The sequence below is a fragment of the Rhinatrema bivittatum genome, chromosome 16, assembly GCF_901001135.1.
Source record: "Rhinatrema bivittatum chromosome 16, aRhiBiv1.1, whole genome shotgun sequence".
In the NCBI taxonomy this organism is placed as follows: Eukaryota; Metazoa; Chordata; class Amphibia; order Gymnophiona; family Rhinatrematidae; genus Rhinatrema; species Rhinatrema bivittatum.
In genome coordinates, this window is record NC_042630.1 from 25,192,368 (window position 1) to 25,211,546 (window position 19,179).

General features: G+C 47.6%; 1 protein-coding gene across 9 annotated transcripts in view; it reads left to right on the forward strand.

Moving 5' to 3' along the window:
• Positions 1–19,179, forward strand: part of DENND4B (DENN domain containing 4B) — a 120,807-nt gene that overhangs the window by 95,189 nt on the left and 6,439 nt on the right. For 7 of the 9 annotated variants that reach the window (XM_029580312.1, XM_029580313.1, XM_029580314.1 and 4 more), the window contains 5 exons: positions 926–1,095; positions 8,017–8,197; positions 8,350–8,595; positions 15,255–15,372; positions 16,557–16,722. In XM_029580312.1, the coding sequence (XP_029436172.1) occupies positions 926–1,095; positions 8,017–8,197; positions 8,350–8,595; positions 15,255–15,372; positions 16,557–16,722 (881 nt within the window). The remainder of the gene's footprint in view (positions 1–925; positions 1,096–8,016; positions 8,198–8,349; positions 8,596–15,254; positions 15,373–16,556; positions 16,723–19,179) is intronic. The other 2 variants (XM_029580310.1, XR_003853000.1) reach the window with 2 other exon arrangements.

Consider the following 19,179-nt stretch of genomic DNA (forward strand, 5'->3'; position numbering starts at 1 on the left):
TTTGACAGTTCCAGAGGGGTTGCGGGCACATTCTACTAGGGCACAAGCAGCCTCCTGGGCTGAATGTCAGTTCGTATCACCTCAAGAGATCTGGCAGGCGGCAATGTGGTCTTCGTTGCACACTTTCACCAGGCATTACTGTTTGGATGTTTGGGCACCGGAGGAGACTGTGTTTGGTGAGAGTGTTCTGTAGGTGGGTCTTTTTGGGTGCCTGCCCAGTATAGGGGAACTTATGTAAATCCCACTTGTCTGGACTGATCTGGGGTATGAATAGGGAAGGAAAAGTGGTTCTTACCTGCTAATTTTCATTCCTGGAATACCACAGATCAGTCCAGAGATCCAGCCCCCTTACCTGCAAATGACCTGGTTTGCCTCGATTAGCCATTAATGCTGAACTCTCTATGGGTATTTGAAGTCCGTTAGGACTGGAAGGTTTCATTTTATTTGTTTGATGTGAGGGCTCCAATTCTCAGTTTGTCCTGAAAGGAAAGAGGAAGTTTTGAATTGTTTGTCTTTAATTTGGCTTGGGTACAGGTCAATACTGAGGGACTGCAGGTGGCACTCTCAGTTATGTAGCAGTGCCTAAAACGTTTTTATTCTCTGCCTTCGTCTGCTGGCAGGGATGCAAAATACATTTCTCTGGCCTGATCTGTGGTATTCCAGGAACGAAAATTAGCAGGTAAGAACGAATTGTCCTCTTCTGATGTAAATTCCCAGATATTTGGACAAGGATGAACCGGATAGGGAGACGCAGAAAGAGAATGACTTTGTGGTTGGCGGTTACTGTGAGGTGGAGGCTGAGGGTGCTCGGGGGTAGGGGACAGTGAGACCACCTCAGGCGTCCTGCACCTTTTACCTGATTGCAGTGAGATTGGCAGCAGAGGTTTGCCGGCTCACCTCTTGTCCTCTCTTCTCCTTCCCTAAGGTTTTCCTCTCCAGCTGCTCCCTCTGCCAGAATTGTAACTCTCTGGTCTATGATGAAGAAATTATGGCAGGATGGACATCAGATGATTCCAACTTGAACACCAGTTGCCCTTTCTGCAGCCGTCCCTTTGTTCCCTTCTTAAATGCTGAGATCACAGATTCTTGTCAGAGGTATAGATGAAGACATCACAGACTCAGTAAAATATTGCTTTTTTAGTCCTTGTGGTACTGTCTCTCCCTGCCCACCCCCATTTGCTTTACTCTGTACCACACTGTCCACCTCTCTTGTCATTTCTCTCTCTCTGCCTGACTCTGTACCATACTGTCCACCTCTCCTGTCATTTCTCTCTCTCTGCCTGACTCTGTACCATACTGTCCACCTCTCCTGTCATTTCTCTCTCTCTGCCTGACTCTGTACCACACTGTCCACCTCTCCTGTCATTTCTCTCTCTCTGCCTGACTCTGTACCATACTGTCCACCTCTCCTGTCATTTCTCTCTCTCTGCCTGACTCTGTACCATACTGTCCACCTCTCCTGTCATTTCTCTCTCTCTGCCTGACTCTGTACCACACTGTCCACCTCTCCTGTCATTTCTCTCTCTCTGCCTGACTCTGTACCATACTGTCCACCTCTCCTGTCATTTCTCTCTCTCTGCCTGACTCTGTACCATACTGTCCATCTCTCCTGTCATTTCTCTCTCTCTGCCTCTGTAGCATACTGTCCACCTCTCCTGTCATTTCTCTCTCTCTGCCTGACTCTGTACCATACTGTCCACCTCTCCTGTCATTTCTCTCTCTCTGCCTGACTCTATACCAGAGCAACAGCAACAACATACTCTCCATCTCTCTTCCCTCTGGGTATGTTAAGTCTCTCTGTCCTTTATATTTCACATGACTCAGATTGCATTGTCTGATCCTGTTCGTACCCCAGATCAGGCCAGATAAGTGGGTTTATTCATCCCTACCAGCAGATGGAGGCAGAGAACTTTGAGGCACTGCTACCCTAACCGAGAGTGCCACCTGCAGTCCCTCAGTATTTCTCTGTCTCCAGCAGATGGTAGAGGTGCAGACGTACAGTCTGGTGTTTAAAAAATAAATTACTAAGGAGACTTCAGCTCCCCGAGGTGTTAGGTTCCTTCGTGGGCCATCCCTTGGGTATAGCAGGGCGAGCAGGGGGTTGGAGATCCCTGGTTGAGCTCAGCCCTTGTTGGGGGGGGGGGGGGGTGGTGGTGGTGAAAGCTTAGGGGTCCTGTTCCCTCCCTCACCCCGTTTGGATCCCTGGCACCCTCAGCACTCAAAGGCAAATATGGTAAAACCAGACCAATTTTCTTAGCTGGAGGGATTCCTTTATTAATTATATAATTAAAATCACAGATAGATAAAATATGGTCTGGAGCCTTGGGAAAACTGCTCGTGCGTTCAGAGAAGTGGTACTTATAAAGAAAATTCAAACTGTGCAGAGGCAATTCATGACGCTGGCTTTTAAATCCAAGACACTTTCACACTGCACATTTAGAGGCTTCAGTCTGAGATAAACCTGCTGTTTTTTTGTCACTGCACTAAAGAAGGGACAGCAGCAATGTAAAAACCATAGCATGTACCCAGTGTCCATTGATGTACATCCAACTTTTGACGTTTTTAAGAGAACTTAGCCCCTGACTCAGCCCTCTGCTAGGGCAAAACTCTGCCTGAGTCGGGCATATGTGATTTTAATTATATAATTAATAAAGGAATCCCTCCAGCCTAGAAGACTGGTCTTGTTTTACCATATTTGCCTTCTGGCCCTATCCAACAGTCTTCCGCCTTGTTTTCTTGGACCGACCCTCAGCGCTCTGCCTCCTTCAGAAGCAGGAAAGTGTTTCAGTTTTGTTCCTTTCTGTGTGTTTGTTTTTTGTTACAAAAAAAAAAAGTGATTTAAAGCTGAGCAGGCTGAGGAAGTGTGAGCGGCTGTTTTTTTTCTCTGCTGGGAGGCAGGTAAGGGTGGGGGGGCGAATTTGTGTTGCGGTCAGGCCCGATAGGTTTCAGCACTGGACAGTGTCGATTTTTCTCCTCATGTCTGCGGCTGTTTTAGGCCTGATCGCTGGCATGCCACCTCCAGTGCCGTTGTTTTGTCGGGGGGGGGGGGGGGCCTTGATTCAGCCGTGTTTTGCCATGAATTTGTTGCTGGGGGGGCTGGGACCTTCTCAGGAACTCCAGGGGGTGGCAGAAGCAAGAGGTCGGCTGGGCCGGCTTTAGAGGCCCTGGGGAGGGGGAGGGTCAGAGGAGCCGGTGGCCATTTTCTCTGCATTTGCTGGGAGCCAGGCTGCTGGTTCAGAGCCTTGGGACTCCCCTCCCATGCTGTGTCCTGTGGAACAGGACCCTGCTGATGGCAGGGAAAGGGAACGCAGACCTGGACCCTTCTTCCGATCTGGAAGATTTTTCAGTGCATTTTGTCCTGCTGCTCCATAAAGCCTATTTGGCTAGGAGGGGAGCGGGGACCAAGAGGCTTTTACCCAGGAAGTCCGGGACGGCCAAGAAGCCTAGGCAGGCGGAGTCCAGAGGGATCCTGCAGTCCTTGGGTCTCACGAGGTGTGCGGTGGGAAAAGAAGACAAGTCAGAGGAGACGGATGATCCATATCGGATATAGGGAGGACTAGTGGAGCCGGGCAGGGATCCTGTAAGCACGTTGGGATCCAGTGCAGGACCCGGATGAGATTCCGGTTGCAACAGATGGGGATGATCCTTGGGTGGTCTGCCTGTTCTGTTGGGATGAGTTGGGCCCACTAATTCCCCAGGTTCTGGAGGAGCTGGGGCTTAAGGTCACTGAGGAAGATTCAGATAATGAAGGGGTAAACCCAGTCCTGGAAGGATTACAGGGGCCCCCTAAGGCTTTTCTTTTGCCTAAGATGGTAAAGAAGTTGATGGATCAGGAGTGGGAATCTCCCGAAGCAGACTTGAAAGTAGCCAGGGCTATGGCCAAATTATATCCCTTGCCAGAACAGACTTTGGAGTCATGGAAGATTCCCAAGGTGGTTGCTGCAGTTTCCGCGGTTACCAAAAAGACCATCCCGGTGGCAATTGCTGCTGCTTTGAAGGATATCCAGGATCGGAAACTGGAAATTCTCCTTAAGAGGCTGTTTGAGATATCAGCTCTGAGCCTTCGGGTGGCAGTCTGCAGAAGCTTGATGCAGAGAGCTTGCTTGTGCTGGATGCAGAAGACGCATGATAAGCAGTCAGGAACAACTGTGGAGGCGGCTCAGGCTGCCCGCTTGGAAGCGGGAGTGGCCTGTGGCGGATACCCTGTATGACATGATCCGGACTTCTGCCAGAAGTATGGTCGCTGCAGTAACAGTGTGGAGACTGCTATGGCTATGGAATTGGTTGGTGGATGTGTGGTTTAAAGCCCAGCTGTCTAACCTCCCTTCAAGGGAAAGCTGCTGTTTGGGGATGATCTGGAGCAGCTCATGAAGCAGATGGGGGAGTCGAAGGATAAGTTGCCTGAGGACAAGACCCCCAAGACGTTTTTTTCCTCAGAGCTCGATTCTGAGAAGCGAGGAGGTTTCACGCTGGCAGGAGCCCTGGGCCAGCGGCGCAGAAACAGAGTTTGGACAGACTGCAGTCCTTTCAAGCCCAGCGACGGCCTCCAAGAGACGGAGGACCCCAAGGGGGAGGCGGAAGTAAGATTGCCCAATGAAGGCGGGCTGGTCCACTCCTCTCCAGAGGCTATTGGAAGGAGACTGTCCCTCTTTTACGAGAAGTGGACCAATATCATGTTGGACCAGTGGGTCCTAGAGGTGGTGAGAGACGGCTATGCCTTGGAATTTTCTCATCCAGTTAGGGACACCTTTCTTACCTCCCACTGCGTTTCCAGAGCCAAGCAAGAGGTGGTGTGAGAGATGTTGCAACGGCTATAGTCCTGCGCACCATAGTTCCAGTGCCCCCTCTGGAGAGGGGACTGGGTCAATACTCTGTGTATTTCGTGGTGCCAAAGAAGGACAGGACTTTTCGGCCCATTCTTGATCTGTAGAAGGTCAATGCTGTCCTCCTGGTGCTACGGTTTCAGATGGAGACATTGCGCACAGTGATAGTGGCAGTACGCAAAGGGGAGTTTCTAGCGTCATTGGACTTGACAGAAGCCTATTTCTGTATCCCTATTTGAGCCAAACACCGGAGGTTCCTGAGGTTCATGGCCCTGGGGGAACATTTCCAGTTTAGGGCCCTTCCCTTTGGTTTAGTGACAGTGCTGCGCACATTCACAAAGATGATGGTGATAGTGGTGGCGGCGGTGCTCAGGAAGGAAGGTATCCTGGTGCACCCATATCTGGACGATTGGCTAGTTCAGGCAAAATCGGAAGTGGAATATAACCATACTCAGAAGGAGTCATTTGAAGCCAGCCCAGTCAACGGAATATCTGGGGGCACGCTTCGATATCCGGATAGGAAAGGGCAGTCAGATTGCAGAATTAGGTCCTTCAGCTGCTGCAGCTGTCGGTTCCCACGGTCTGGGATTATGTATAGGTCCTGGGTTTCATGGCTTCTACTCTGGAATTGATTCCATGGGCCTTTGCTCACATGCGTCCTCTGAAGAGGGCTCTGTAGTCCTGATGGAATCCACTTTCGGAGGAATTTCAGCTTCCTTTAGTGTTGCCGGAGGAGGCCAGGTCCAGTTTCTCGTGGTGGCGCATCTTGGCACAATTTGGAGAGAGGAATGGACCTTGAAGTGCCCGACTGGGTAGTGGTCAACACGGATGCCAGTCTATCAGGCTGGGGGGTGGTTTGTCAAGGAAAATCGGCCCAAGGTCAGTGGTCGTCAGAGGAGGCGACCTGGTCCATCAATCGGCTGGAAACCAGGGCAGTGCGTGAAGCCTAACTGGCATTTCTCCTGCTCGTTCGAACAAGTCAGTACAAGTGTTCTCGGACAATGCAACAACAGTGGCATACATCAACCGTTAGGGAGGAACGAAGAATCGTCTAGCAGCGCTGGAGGCCCAAAAATTATTTGTGTGGGTGGAGAAACATTTAGTAAGGATAGCTGCTTCCCATGTAGCTGGGGTGGACAACATACAGGTGGACTTTCTCAGCAGACAGCGTTTGGACCCGGGAGAGTGGGAATTGTTGGTGGAAGCCTTTGCCTTGCTTTAGGCAAGGTGGGGCAGACCAGCGGTGGACCTCATGGCGACTCCGAGAAATTAAAAAATGGAGCGGTTTTTCAGTCACAGAAGAGAGGTCGGATTGGAGGGCATCGACACTCTAGTTCAACTGTGGCCGACATCAGTTGCTGTACGTGTTCCCTCCATGGCCTCTTATAGTTGAGTGCTGCAGTGCATTGAGATTCATCTGGGCAGGGCAATTCTGGTTGCGCCTGAGAGGCTGGTGCTGGCTGTGCATTGCGGACCTTCTTCATCTAGCAGTGGACTGTCCTGTTCGCTTGGCCTGTCTGTCCGGGTTGCTGCAACAGGGACCCATATTTTCAGACTGGAAGAATCACTTCTGTCTAGTGGCTTGCTTTTGAGAGGCAACGGCTCCACTTGAAAGGTTATTCGGAGCCTGAGATTGTGACTTTGCTTCAGGCAAGGAAGTCTTGCATGTCTTTGGCCTATGTACGAGTTGGGAGAGTCTTTGAATCCTGGTGTTTGTAGTTCAAGGTGCAACCTTTGAAGGTGGATGTCCCACAGATTTTAGTATTTTTGCAAGATGGCTTGCCCAAGGGTTTGGCTTTTAATTCCTTGTGGGTTCAGGTGGCAGCCTTAGGTTCCTTTTGAGGTAGGATTCGGGGAAAACTGTTGGCATTTCGTCTCGTCTGGATGTGGTTCATTTCCTCAAGGGGGCAAAACATCTGTGACGTCCGGTTTGGAAGATTTGTTCAGCATGGAATCTGAACTTTGTTCTTTGGGGGCTGTGTGATCCTCCTTTTGAACCGGTTAGGAGGGCTTTGCTAAAGGACTTAATTCTGAAGGCTGTTTTCCTGCTGGCTATCTGTTCCACTAGAAGGATTTCCGAGCTGCAAGCTTTGTCGTGTTGGGACCCTTTCTTGCATTTTTCGGAGGAGGGGGGTTTCTTTTTTTCACCTCAGTCAGTTGATCGAAAACTGGCTTTTCCGAATTTGTCTGCGGATGCTCCTATGGTGAGGGAGCTTCACTTGTTGGATGTGTGCAGAATTCTTTTGTGATATCTTAAGGTGACGAATGCCTTTTGAAGACCTGATCATCTGTTTGTCCTGTTCAGTGATGCTAAGAAGGGAAATAAGGTGTCCAAGGGTACTATTGCACGATGGCTGGAAGAGGAAATAGCTTCAGCTTATATCTGTAAGGACTGGTCAGTGCAGGAAGGGCTGAGAGCGTATTCCTTTAGGGTGCAGGTAACCTCGTGGGTGGAGTGTCAGCTGCTTTCTCCGCAGGAGATTTGTCATGAGGTGGCATGGTCTTCTCTTCACACTTTTACCAGACATTACCACTTGGATGTGCGGGCAGCAGATGAGGCTTCATTTGGGAAAAGTGTTTTGCATGCGGGTCTTTTGAGTTCCCGCTCAGAATAGAGGGGCTTGGGTACATCCCACTTGTCTGGACTGATCCGAGTATGAACAGGAAAGGAAAATTGGTTCTTACTTGTTCCTGAAGGTACCACGGGTCAGTCCAGAGACCCGTCCCCATTTTTTGAAACACTTCCTCCTTTCTGGATGTTGCTGAGCTGATATGTGATATATTCCGATGAGAAGTGTACATATTTTTCAGATGTGTATTCTGTTAGGTTAAGGGGGCCTAGTTTTCAGGGGGCTCCAACCTTTAGGTATCTGTTCGTCCCAGGTTTATTAGGGTTTGTTAAGGCAGACATCTTGGCTTGGGTACAGGTCAATACTGAGGAACTGCAGGTGGCACTCCCGGTTATGTAGCAGTGCCTCAAGGTTTTGTTCTCTGCCTCCATCTGCTGGTAGGGATGAATAAACCCACTGGTCTGGGCTGATCCAGGGTACGAACAGGAATGAAAATTAACAGGTAAGAACCAATTTTCCTTTTCTGTGCACCTCTTTCATACCCTTCGTTGTCTCTCTGCTTCCACCCTCTCCCCAGCCAGTTGTGCTCTTCCTGCAGAACTTGTATTTCTTTTTCTGCTCAGCAGTTCTGAGATGTCGTCAGCCACCGAAGGCATTACCATTGTGAGTGAGACCCACAGAGAATGTGCAGTGCTGCCTCCTGGCCATGGTCCTGTTCTTAGTGATCGTCGACAGTGTTTGGCATTAGATAATGAGGATTCAGAATCCGGGCCGGATTTTTCTAACAGCTACACCAACATGCTGGTAACCAACATATGATACTACAGCCAGGGCCTGCCTGTTGCCGCCCAGCAATCGTTATCTCTTACTGTTTGTTAACTGCAGACCATTAGCTTGTATTGGAGGTGCCAGAATAGAGCTTCAGCTGACTCTGTGTGCTCTCTCGCCTCTCTTAGAGGCCAGTGACTCGGACACCTGGTGCAGAGCTGGTCACCGTGCCCTACCTGAGCCCCCTGGTGCTGCGGAAGGAACTGGAGAGTCTCCTGGAGAATGAAGGAGGTGACTTCTTGTCTCAGCCAGAGCTGGTGGATAGTCACCCCATCATCTATTGGAACCTGGTGTGGTACTTTCAGCGCTTGGGCTTACCTGCCAACCTTCTGCAGCTGGTGATGTCATCAAAACACATCCAGCCCCCACCCCAGGTAAGGCAAAAGCGAGCCTACCAGTCAGAACGAGAGGCTCCCCACATGAATCTGTCAGTGGCATGTCTTCAGGCTTCATGTTTTCTTATCTGTCCTGTCTCCACCACCCTTGTGATCATGTCAACCTGGCTGAGAGCTGGAATGAGAACCCATCCTCTTACTTCCGACCCCAGCTCTAGTGACATAACACAGCAAATGATGCTGATAAAGATCAACTGGCCCAGCCAGTCTACCCAGATTGAGACTTCCTCTGGTTTTCTACCGTTGCCTACACCAAACCCAGCTCCCTTGCCCATGTACCTGCTCCTACCATCGTCCTCCACAACTGACCCAAGAATTTTGCCTTTTTTCATATCTTCTACCTGTTACCCTCATCAGGCCTTTCCCATCATGATTTTAGTTGCTGCTGCTGTTCATACCCAGATCAGACCAGACTCCTGTCTTTTGCCTCCCTGCCAGCAGATGGAGACAGAGAAAAAAAGTTTCACTGATGCATATATTCTAGTGTGCCACCTGCAGTCTTTCAGCATTTCTCTGTCCCAGCAGATAGTAGAGATGTAAAACCTGCAGTTGGCTGGTTTGCTGAATAATTTACTCCCAGAATTGGGCAGGTTCCTGGTGGGTGCTATTCACCTTGTCAAGAGAGGATGAACAGGGGGTCGGTGATCCTTGAGTGCTTTCGTCCTTTCCTGAGGAGGACTGAAAGCCAGTGGTGCTGGCTCCCTCATTCCTCTGACTCTCCTCTCCTCCCGGGCTGCTGACGGCCTCTTCCTTGATGCTCCGGATCAGGTAATTGAAATTTCCTTGCTTATTACCCTATTTGTTGATTTAAAAAAAAAAAGGGTTCTGAGGGTCTGGAGCAGAGCAGTCAGCACTTTAGCTCTGGTAGGGCTGCTCTTAGCTGGGTCGGTAAGGTTCCTGTGATGGGGGGCTGATGGAGATCAGCGGTCCTGTATATGGGTGAGAGAGAATGGCAGCAGTTGCTTGGTAAGTGGCATTAGCTGCGCAGTGCCAGTTTCTTGGTCAGACCCAGGCAAGAAATAGTTCCCTGCAATTTAAAAAGTGAGACCCGCTGCAGTTCCCAGTGGTAATGGCCTGTTTCATGGCTTGTCACTACGGCTTCCTCAGAGCACAGGAAGTATAGTGAAACAGGTGGAGACGCAGGGCTCGCGATAGTTCCCAATGGTGGTTGCCAGTCTGGGGACTCGTCATGGCGGCTTCTGCTAAGTGCGGAAATGCAGCGAGGCATGGGGAAATACAAAGCACAATCTATGCCAACAAAGCAGGGGCTCATGTCTGCATATATTGAAACAGTTCGGGGACTGGGAAAGTGGCTGCAAGCATAAGGGGACAAGTTCAGTGAACTGCAGAGACAGGCAGTGCTGGGCTTTCCCTGTAGTGTGGGAACGGCGGCCATTTTGGTTTTCATTCCCACAGTGCAGGGGGTTCACGGGGAAAGAAAGGTTTCTCTGCAGTTGTCTCCTACAATGAAGGCTCTAACAGTGCTCAGGAAATGGTCTGCTTAGGCTCAAATGATTTCCTGAGAGTTCTGATCCCATTTTCCAAGAAGGGAAGAACAATTTTAGGGTTCCACACTCTCGCTTTGGTTGGCAACCACTGCTCGAACATTCACCAAGGTGATGATGATGGTGGTGGCAGCAGCACTCAGAAGGGAAGGAGTACTGATGAACCCATATCTGGACAACTGGATCATTTGAACAAAGTCGGTTGATCTCTGTTGGCAATAGGTACAGCAGGTCCTCAAGAGCTTGAAGTCTCTGGGCTGGGTGGTGAATTTGGCAAAGAGCCATCTCACACTTTCTCAATCCCTGGAATACCTGGGGGCTTGCTTTGACCCTCGAATGGGGAAGGTGTTTCTCATGAAGGACTGGATGCTGAAGCATCTGTCTCAGGTTCATTACCTTTTGGGACTTTTCAGTGCCCAAAGTCTGGGATTATTTACAGGTCCTGGGTTTTGTGGGGTCAACAGTAGACCTGGTTCGTTGGGTGTTTGCTCATATGCGATCTCTTCAGACATCTCGTCTCTCCCAGTGGAATCCATTATCTGAGGAGTTTCATCTTCCACTTCTGCTCAGGTGGGTTGCCAAGGCCAGTCTTTCATGGTAGCTTTGTTGGGCCAATCTGAGTCAAGCAATGGAGCTACAGGTCCCGAATTGGGTGATAGTAACCACTGATGCCAGCCTCACCAGTTGGGAAGCGGTATGCCATAGTTGGTCTCTGCAAGGCCAATGGTTGAAGACTGAGGTATCATGGTCTATCAGTCGGTTACAGATGCAGACAGTTCATTTTGCATTGCTTGCCTTTCTGGAACAGTTACGCAGTCAGCCACTGCAGGTTTTGTCAGACAGTGCCACAACGGTGCGGTGCTTACATCAACAGGTAGGGAGGAACCAAGAGTTGGAAGGAGGCTCAGGAGTTGGTTTGTTGGGTGGAATAGCATCCTTCACTCCTGGCGGCGTCTCACATTGCTGGGGTAGATACCATCCAGGTGGATTGTCTGTTGAAGACTGCTAACCCCAGAGATTTGGAGCTATCAGAGAAAGCAATGGGTCTCATTTAGATCAGATAGGGAATGTCCCACATGGACTTACATAACATAACATAAGAAATGCCATACTGGGTCAGACCAAAGGTCCATCAAGCCCAGTATCTTGTTTCCAACAATGGCCAATCCAAGTCACATTTACCTGGCAAGTTCCCAAACAATTAGATAGATCACAAGCTACTATTGCTTATTAATTACCGTCATAGCAGTTTATGGATTTAACCTCCAGGAACTTATCCAAACCTTTTTTAAACCCAGTAACACTAACTGCTGAAACCACTTCCCCTGGCAATGAATTCCAGAGTTTAACTATGTGCTGAGTGAAAAATAATTTTCTTCAATTTGTTTTAAATGAGCTACTTCCTAACTTTATGGCATGCCCCTTGGTCCTTCTATTATCTAAGAAAGTAAATAATCAATTTACATTAACTTAATGGCATCACAGCAAAATGCCAAGATGGCCCTTTTTACAGTCACAGGCAGGAGCACAGGGCAGAAGGCATCAATGCTCTAGTGCTGCAGTGTCCTCTGGGAATTCTGCTTTATGTGTTTCCTCCATGGCCTCTAGTAGGCAAGGTGCTTTGGCAGATAGAACAGCATCCAGGACAGGTAATTCTGGTGACCCTGCAGTGGTTGCATTGGTTCACGGCAGTGGACAGGCTTTTAAGATTGTCACCAATTGAGGCTTCTTCACCAGAGTCCGATATTTTTGGATCGGGCTGCTTGCTTCTATCTCACAGCTTGGCTTTTGAGAGGAAACATCTGAAATGGAAGGGTTATTCTGAGGAGGTTATTCTCCACCTTACAACCATCCATATCCTTGGCCTTTGTGAGAATTTGGAGGGTTTTCGAGTCCTGGGGTACCGGGCAGGGAGTGAGGCCGACTCATGCTTCGGTTTCACATATTTTAGCTTTTCTACAGAAGGGATTGGTAAAAGCACTAGCTTTTAATTCCCTTCGAGTGCAGGTGGCAGCTTTGGGCTGTTTTCGGTGTGAAGTGCAGGGTATGTCCTTGGTAATGCACCTGGATGTAATTCGCTTTATTCGAGGGGCGAAACATTTGTGTCCTCTGGTGTGGCGGATATGCCTGTTTTAGAATCTTAATTTGGTTCTGAGATGCATGTGTGACGTTCCATTTGTACCGCTGAATAGGGCGACTATAAAGAATTTAATCTTGAAGGTGGTTTTTCTGATGGCAATCTGTTCAGCCAGAAGGATTTCCGAGCTTCAGCATTGTCACATAGAGTTCCTTTTCTACAGATTTCAGGGTCTCATTGCACACAGTACCCTCCTTTCTCCCAAAGGTTGTTTCTGCGTTGGCTTTTAATCAAACTGTGGAGCTTCCAGTCTTTCCGGATTTGGATTCATCCACGCCTCATGAGAAGAAACTTTGGGTACTGGATGTATGACGGGCATTGCTGAGATACCTCAAGGTTACTAATAATTTCCGTTTGTCAGATCACTTCTCTGTGCTTTGGAATGGTCCGAGGAAAGGGTGTAAGGAATCTAAAGCTGCAATTGCCCATTGGCTAAAGGAACCTATTGCCTCGCCGTACATTTGTAAGGGTTTCCTCGAACCAGAAGGTTTGAGGGCTTACTCGACTCGTGCTCTATTTGCTCTCAGGCAGCCTCTGGGACCGAGCATCAACAGGTGTCCCCGCAAGTTGGGTGGCTACTTGGAAATTGTTTCACACTTTCGCCATACGGTATCGTTTGGATGTCCAGCTTCCGGATTCCATGGGATTTGGAGAGAGTGTTCTATGAGCGGGACTGTCTTGGGTTCCACCCTTTGTAGGGAATCTTGACTACATCCCAGGAGTCTGGACTGATTTGGGTATGAACAGGAAAGGAAAATTGATTCTTACCTGCTAATTTTCGTTCCTGTAATACCACGGATCACTCCTACCCACACCCGTTGGAGTCCGCTTGTACTGATATTTAATATGTAATGCAGAATCATTGAGGAATTCAGTGATGTTCTCCCTGATTACAGTTAGAAGGGATTTCTGCCTTTGAGCCTTCACCTTTTCCCCTGCTCATTGAAGGCGTTTTTGGAGTCTTAGTTGTTAGTGTTTATTTTTAATCATCTTGGCTTGGGTACAGGTCAATACTGAGAGACTGCAGGTGGCACACTAGGCTATATGCCGCATCAGTGAAACTTTATTCTTTGTCTCCATCTGCTGGCAGAGAGGCAAAATCCAGGAGTCTGGACTGATCTGTGGTATTACAGGGACAGCAATTAGCAGGTAAGAGCCAATTTTCCTCTCCCTTTGCTGGTGGCTGTTCCTTTTTCTTTACATCTTTCTCCATCCAGCTCCGTGCCATAACCTCTTGTACTTGACTTTCCGCTTCTGTGGAAGATTTCACCCACATACTTTACTGTCAAATATTTGAAAGTTTTAATTCTATTCCAATCCGTTCTCTTCTCCAGCAATTACATTTTAAGCTTCTAATGCCTCTTTTTACCTTTGTAACATTTTAGTGCCCCTCTCTGAAACCCACCCCATCCTCTTGATGTTCCCCGAATTAAATACAGTACTTAAGTGAGGTTCTCGCTAGTGATCAGTGGAGAGGCAGTATTATCTTCTTTTTCATGCTGATTATACTTCTACTAATGACATATTCTCTTGCAGATTGTTAGTATCATCCACAGATAAATATTATTCTCTCAAATCCCTCAGCAATGTCGCTAGTAAAGGTATTGAACAGAACCAGTCCCAGTGCTGAGAACTTTATCTACACCAGAGTGGACTCCATTCACCACTACTCTGTGTCCTGCCACTCAATCAGTTCCTTACTTGGAGCAATAATGAAAAGTGATTTTACGGGTAAATGTGGTTTGATTGTTGCCGTTGTGAAACAACGCAATGTACTTTAAGCCGCACACAAAAAAACAGGGGTTGGAATTAGGTCAGGGTAGTGAAGCTACATATAGAAATTTCAGTTTGAAATCTCCCCGTTTACTTTCATGTGAGTACTTTACACCTGTGGTATATGTGCCGGCTGCATTTTCACTCTGAGTGGTGGCTTCTATCCTGTTTCTAAACTAAATAGCCACTTCCTGTGATCTTCTGAAGATATGATAGCCTGAGATGTTCACCTCTCAATCCTGGCTTCCATTACTCCAAGCCTCACTGATTGCACCTCGTCTATCTTCACTATGATGTCCTCTGGGCCTGTGATGTGCTGTGCACTGCCCCATCGCCACAAGCATTATAATCAGCTCAGACCCATAATAATGTCCTTAAGATAATTGGCTAAATTCTAATTACCAAGTAGAATTTTAAGCCAGGAAGGTCTGGGGAAGTGAAGGGTCTGGAGAGAATCCTGGGTATATAAGAGAGGTCTAAGGAGACAAGGGGCAGATAGAAAAGCGGGGATCTTGTCAGGTACGGGGTGGATGGAGAAGGGCAGATGAATAGAACAGATGGAATAAGGGTGTCTGGGGAGGTGCAAGGCCAAATGGAATAGGGGAGTCTGGGGAGGTGCAGGGTCAGATGGAATAGGAGTATCTGGAGTGCAGGGTCAGATGGAATAGGGGTAACTGTTGGGGTGCAGGAGCAGATGGAATAGGAGTGTCTGGGGAGATGCAAGAAAAGATGGCATAGGGGTGTCTGGAGAGATGAAAGAGCAGATGGAATAGGGGTATCTAGGGAAGTGCAGGGTCTGATGGAAGGGTGGAGCTCGGTTAAGCGCAGTCTGAGAGGTGCAGGGCATATTGAAGATGAGCATCTGAGGAGGTACAAGGGCAAGTGAATGGGGTGGTTGGGCAGAGGATTGTGGATATATGAGAGAGGTCTGGAGAGGTATGGGGGTTAATTTTGGAGGTAGAGGGCAGATAGAAGGCGGGAATCTGGAAAAGCTCAGAGTTAGAAGGAAGGGGGAGGCATGGCATCAGATGAAAAGGGCTGTCTGGTGAGGTGGACACAGTGCTTGATGGAGGATATGTTTTAGGGTTACTGAACATTACTGCTTTCAAGTCAATCACAGTGTAAATGTCTCCAGTTACCGAAAATGAAAAGCCTCCACTTCAGAAACCTTTCTTTACCATATTATATAACACTAGTGACAACAATTCATGTTCTTATTTAAGGTGAACTCTTTCTGGCTTGCTCAGGAGAGCCCACCTGTGAGAGTAAGAATGATGTGGGACATCCTCACTCCAGATGTAGACAGTTGGCCCCCTCTTTATATCCTTTGGAGGCTACACAGTGAGTAATGAGGCTGAGACAGCTGGAATAAATAGTGATACCGGCAGAGCTGGAGCTTATGTAGCGATTAGTGATGCAGAGGGAAAGAGGGTACACAGTAATTAGAGACCCTCAGGGTGCTGAGAAGAGGGAGGTTGTACAGCAATTAGCAATATGAAGAGTTCTTGGAAAAAGGAGGTAACAGAAATGATACTGAGAGCATACAGGTTATGCAGTAAACAGTAACACTGGCAGGAGGCAGGGTACACAGTAAATAGTAACACTGGCAGGAGGCAGGGAACACAGTAAACAGTAACACTGGCAGGAGGCAGGGTACACAGTAAATAGTAGCACTGGCAGGAGGCAGGGAACACAGTAAATAGTAACACTGGCAGGAGGCAGGGTACACAGTAAATAGTAACACTGGCAGGAGGCAGGGAACACAGTAAACAGTAACACTGGCAGGAGGCATGGTACACAGTAAATAGTAACACTGGCAGGAGGCAGGGAACACAGTAAACAGTAACACTGGCAGGAGGCAGGGTACACAGTAAATAGTAACACTGGCAGGAGGCAGGGTACACCGTAAACAGTAACACTGGCAGGAGGCAGGGAACGCAATAACACTGGCAGGAGGCAGGGTAGGCAGTAAACTAATACTGGCAGGAGGCAGGTTACACAGTAAATAGTAACACTGGCAGGAGGCAGGGTACACCGTAAACAGTAACACTGGCAGGAGGCAGGGAACGCAATAACACTGGCAGGAGGCAGGTTAGGCAGTAAACTAATACTGGCAGGCAGGTTACACAGTAATGGCATGAAGGGTGTTGAGAGGAAAAGTTACACACATAATTGATGCAGAGAGAAAAGGATACATAGTGCATAGGGTCACAGTGAATACTGACAGCTTTGAAGGGAAGGAGGCTTTATGTTGAGTAGTGACGAGAACTCTGAGGGAAAGGAGTATGCATGGTGAGTAGTAACAAGAAGAGCACTGTGGGAACAGAGGTTGCGTGGTGAGTAGTGACGTGAAGAGCTCTGAGGGGAAGAAGAATGAATGATGAGTAGTAATATGGAGAGTTCTGAGGGGAAGGAGGTTGCACGGCGAATAGTAACGTGGAGAGCTTTGAGGGGAAGGAAGTTGCATAGTAATGATAGCTTAGATGTGCAGCTACCTCACTGAGGAATTCATGCTATTTCTGCAGGTAACATCCCAACAACTAACCATCGCTGGTTCAGGCACAATCATCCTTTCACACTGAGTTTCTTGGAGGAGATTCTTCGCTATGTGGGACTTGGTGAAGTCCATAGAGCTATCTTCTTATTCTTGGACACTGTGGCTAATCAACCATCACCTCCACGAATTCGAAGGTACAAGATCTGCTGCTGTTACGATCCCTAATAGCCTTTCCCTGTATGTACCCAGATCAGTCCAGACTCCTAGGTTTATGCCTCCCTTCAAGCAGATGGAGACGGAGAAAGTTTTACTGACACTGCCTTATAACCTAGTGTGCCCCCTGCTACACACTACCTATGTAGCTGGGTTCAAAAAAGGTTTGGATACGTTCTTGGAGGAGAAGTCCATTAATGGCTATTAATCAAGTTTAGTTGGGGAATAGCCACTGCTATTAATTGCATCAGTAGCATAGGATCTTCTTAGTGTTTGGGTAATTGCCAGGTTCTTGTGGCCTGGGTTGGCCTCTTTTGGAAACGGGATGCTGGGCTTGATGGACCCTTGGTCTGACCCAGCATGGCAATTTCTTATTTATTTATTTATAATTTTTCTATACCGAAATTCCTGTATGAGATACAAATCACTCCGGTTTACAAATAACGGTAACTTGCCCGGGGCTTGAATAGCCAGGGCTTTTTACATTAAACAGATAAACATGGCCTAATTACGGTTTAAAATACATTAATTACGGCTTTAAATATATTAATTACGGCTTAAATACATTAAAACAGTTAATTACAATAACATAAACAGTAAGATAAAATAAAATAAACTAAACGTTAAACAGATAAATAGTTAATAGGCAGCATACTGTTGAACAGTGATAAAGTTTACCACCGTGAATCTTGGAGAGATTATCATGATAGACGCATTGATAGATTTACTGGGGTTGAAGAGCTCGTCAATGTATTGTCTGGGAGCAAGGGCATTGGGTAGGGGGTAGGGGGTAATGGAAGGGGTGGGAAGGCTAGGCTACTTTATGAGTCTGGGAACGCTTGTCTGAAGAGCCAAGTCTTCAACCTTTTTTTAAACTCAGGTAGGCTTGGTTCAAGGCGTAGGTCTGGTGGGAGCGTGTTCCATTGGTGGGGACCTGCTGTTGATAGTGCTCTCTTTCTTAATAGTGATTTTGCTGGAGGTGCATACAGCGAGCCTTTGTATGCGCTTCTGATGGGTCTGGATGATACGTGTGCTCGCAGTTGTGTCTGTAGTGTGATGGGGGCGATGTTGTGTATTGTTTTGTAGATGATGGTGAGTGTTTTGAACAGAATTCTGTATTTGATGGGTAGCCAGTGTAAATTGCAGAGAATAGGGGTGATATGATCTCTTTTCTTAGTGTTTGTGAGGATTCTAGCAGATGCGTTTTGAACCATCTGTAGGGGTTTGATAGTGTTAGCGGGGAGGCCGAGAAGGATTGAGTTGCAGTAGTCGAGTTTTGTTAGGATGATTGATTGTAGAACTAGGCGGAAGTCGCTGAAATGTAGTAGCGGTTTTAGCTTTTTGAGGACTTGAAGTTTATAAAAGCAGTCTTTGGTGGTGGTGTTTATAAATTTTTTCAGGTTTAGTTGGTTGTCCATCCAAATTCCTAGGTCTCTGACATCTGGGGTGAAATCCATGTTTAGCGCAGAGGATAGTGTGGGGATTGTTGTGTTGATCTTGGGGTCATGAGAAATGATTAGCATCTCTGTTTTGTTGTCATTCAGGACTAGGTTTAGGCTGGAGAGTAGTTGTTTGATTGTAGGCATTCCTTCCAGTGGGTGATGGTTTTTATAAGTGATTCGGTAACAGGAATGAGTATCTGTATGTCGTCCGCAAAAAGGTAATAGGTGAGATTGAGGTTAGAGAGAAGTTGGCAAAGAGGGAGGAGGTAGATATTGAAGAGCGTTGGTGAGAGTGATGAGCCTTGGGGTACCCCTTGGTCTGCAAGGACTGGCAGAGATTCCTTGTTATTTATCCTGACTTTGTAGAATCTGTTACATAAGAAGGACTTGAACCAGTTGAGAGCTGTACCTTTGATACCTATGTTTGCTAATTGGTTTATGAGTATAGTGTGGTTTACAGTATCGAATGCTGAGGATAAGTCTAGAAGTATCAGTAGGTGCGATTGTTTTTTCTCCAGATTTAGTAGGAGGGTGTCTGTGAGAGAGAGCAGCAGTGACTCGGTGTTTCAAGTTTTGCGAAAGCCATACTGAGCTGGAGAGAGAATCTTATGTTCTTCGAGGTATTCTGCCAGTTGTTTGTTTACCGCTTTTTCAATCAGTTTGGCTATCAAAGGGAGGTTTGCGATGGGCCGGAAGTTCGCTGGGTCTGTCGGTGAGGCGTTAGGTTTTTTGAGTAAGGGTTTGAGAATTGCTAGTTTTAGTTGATTAGGAACTATGCCTTGAGTTAGTGAGGAATTAATGATTTTCGTAATTGGTTGTGCGATGGTGTTTGGTATGGAGGTGAGTAGGTTTGTGGGAATTGGGTCTGATGGGTGGGAAGAGGGTTTTATTTTCTTGAGGGTGTTTTCAATCTCTAGGGTGGAGGTGGGTTCGAAGCAATCTTCTGTTGAGGCTGTGATTTGCTGGATGGGTTGGGTGCGTAGTTAATGGTTGTAA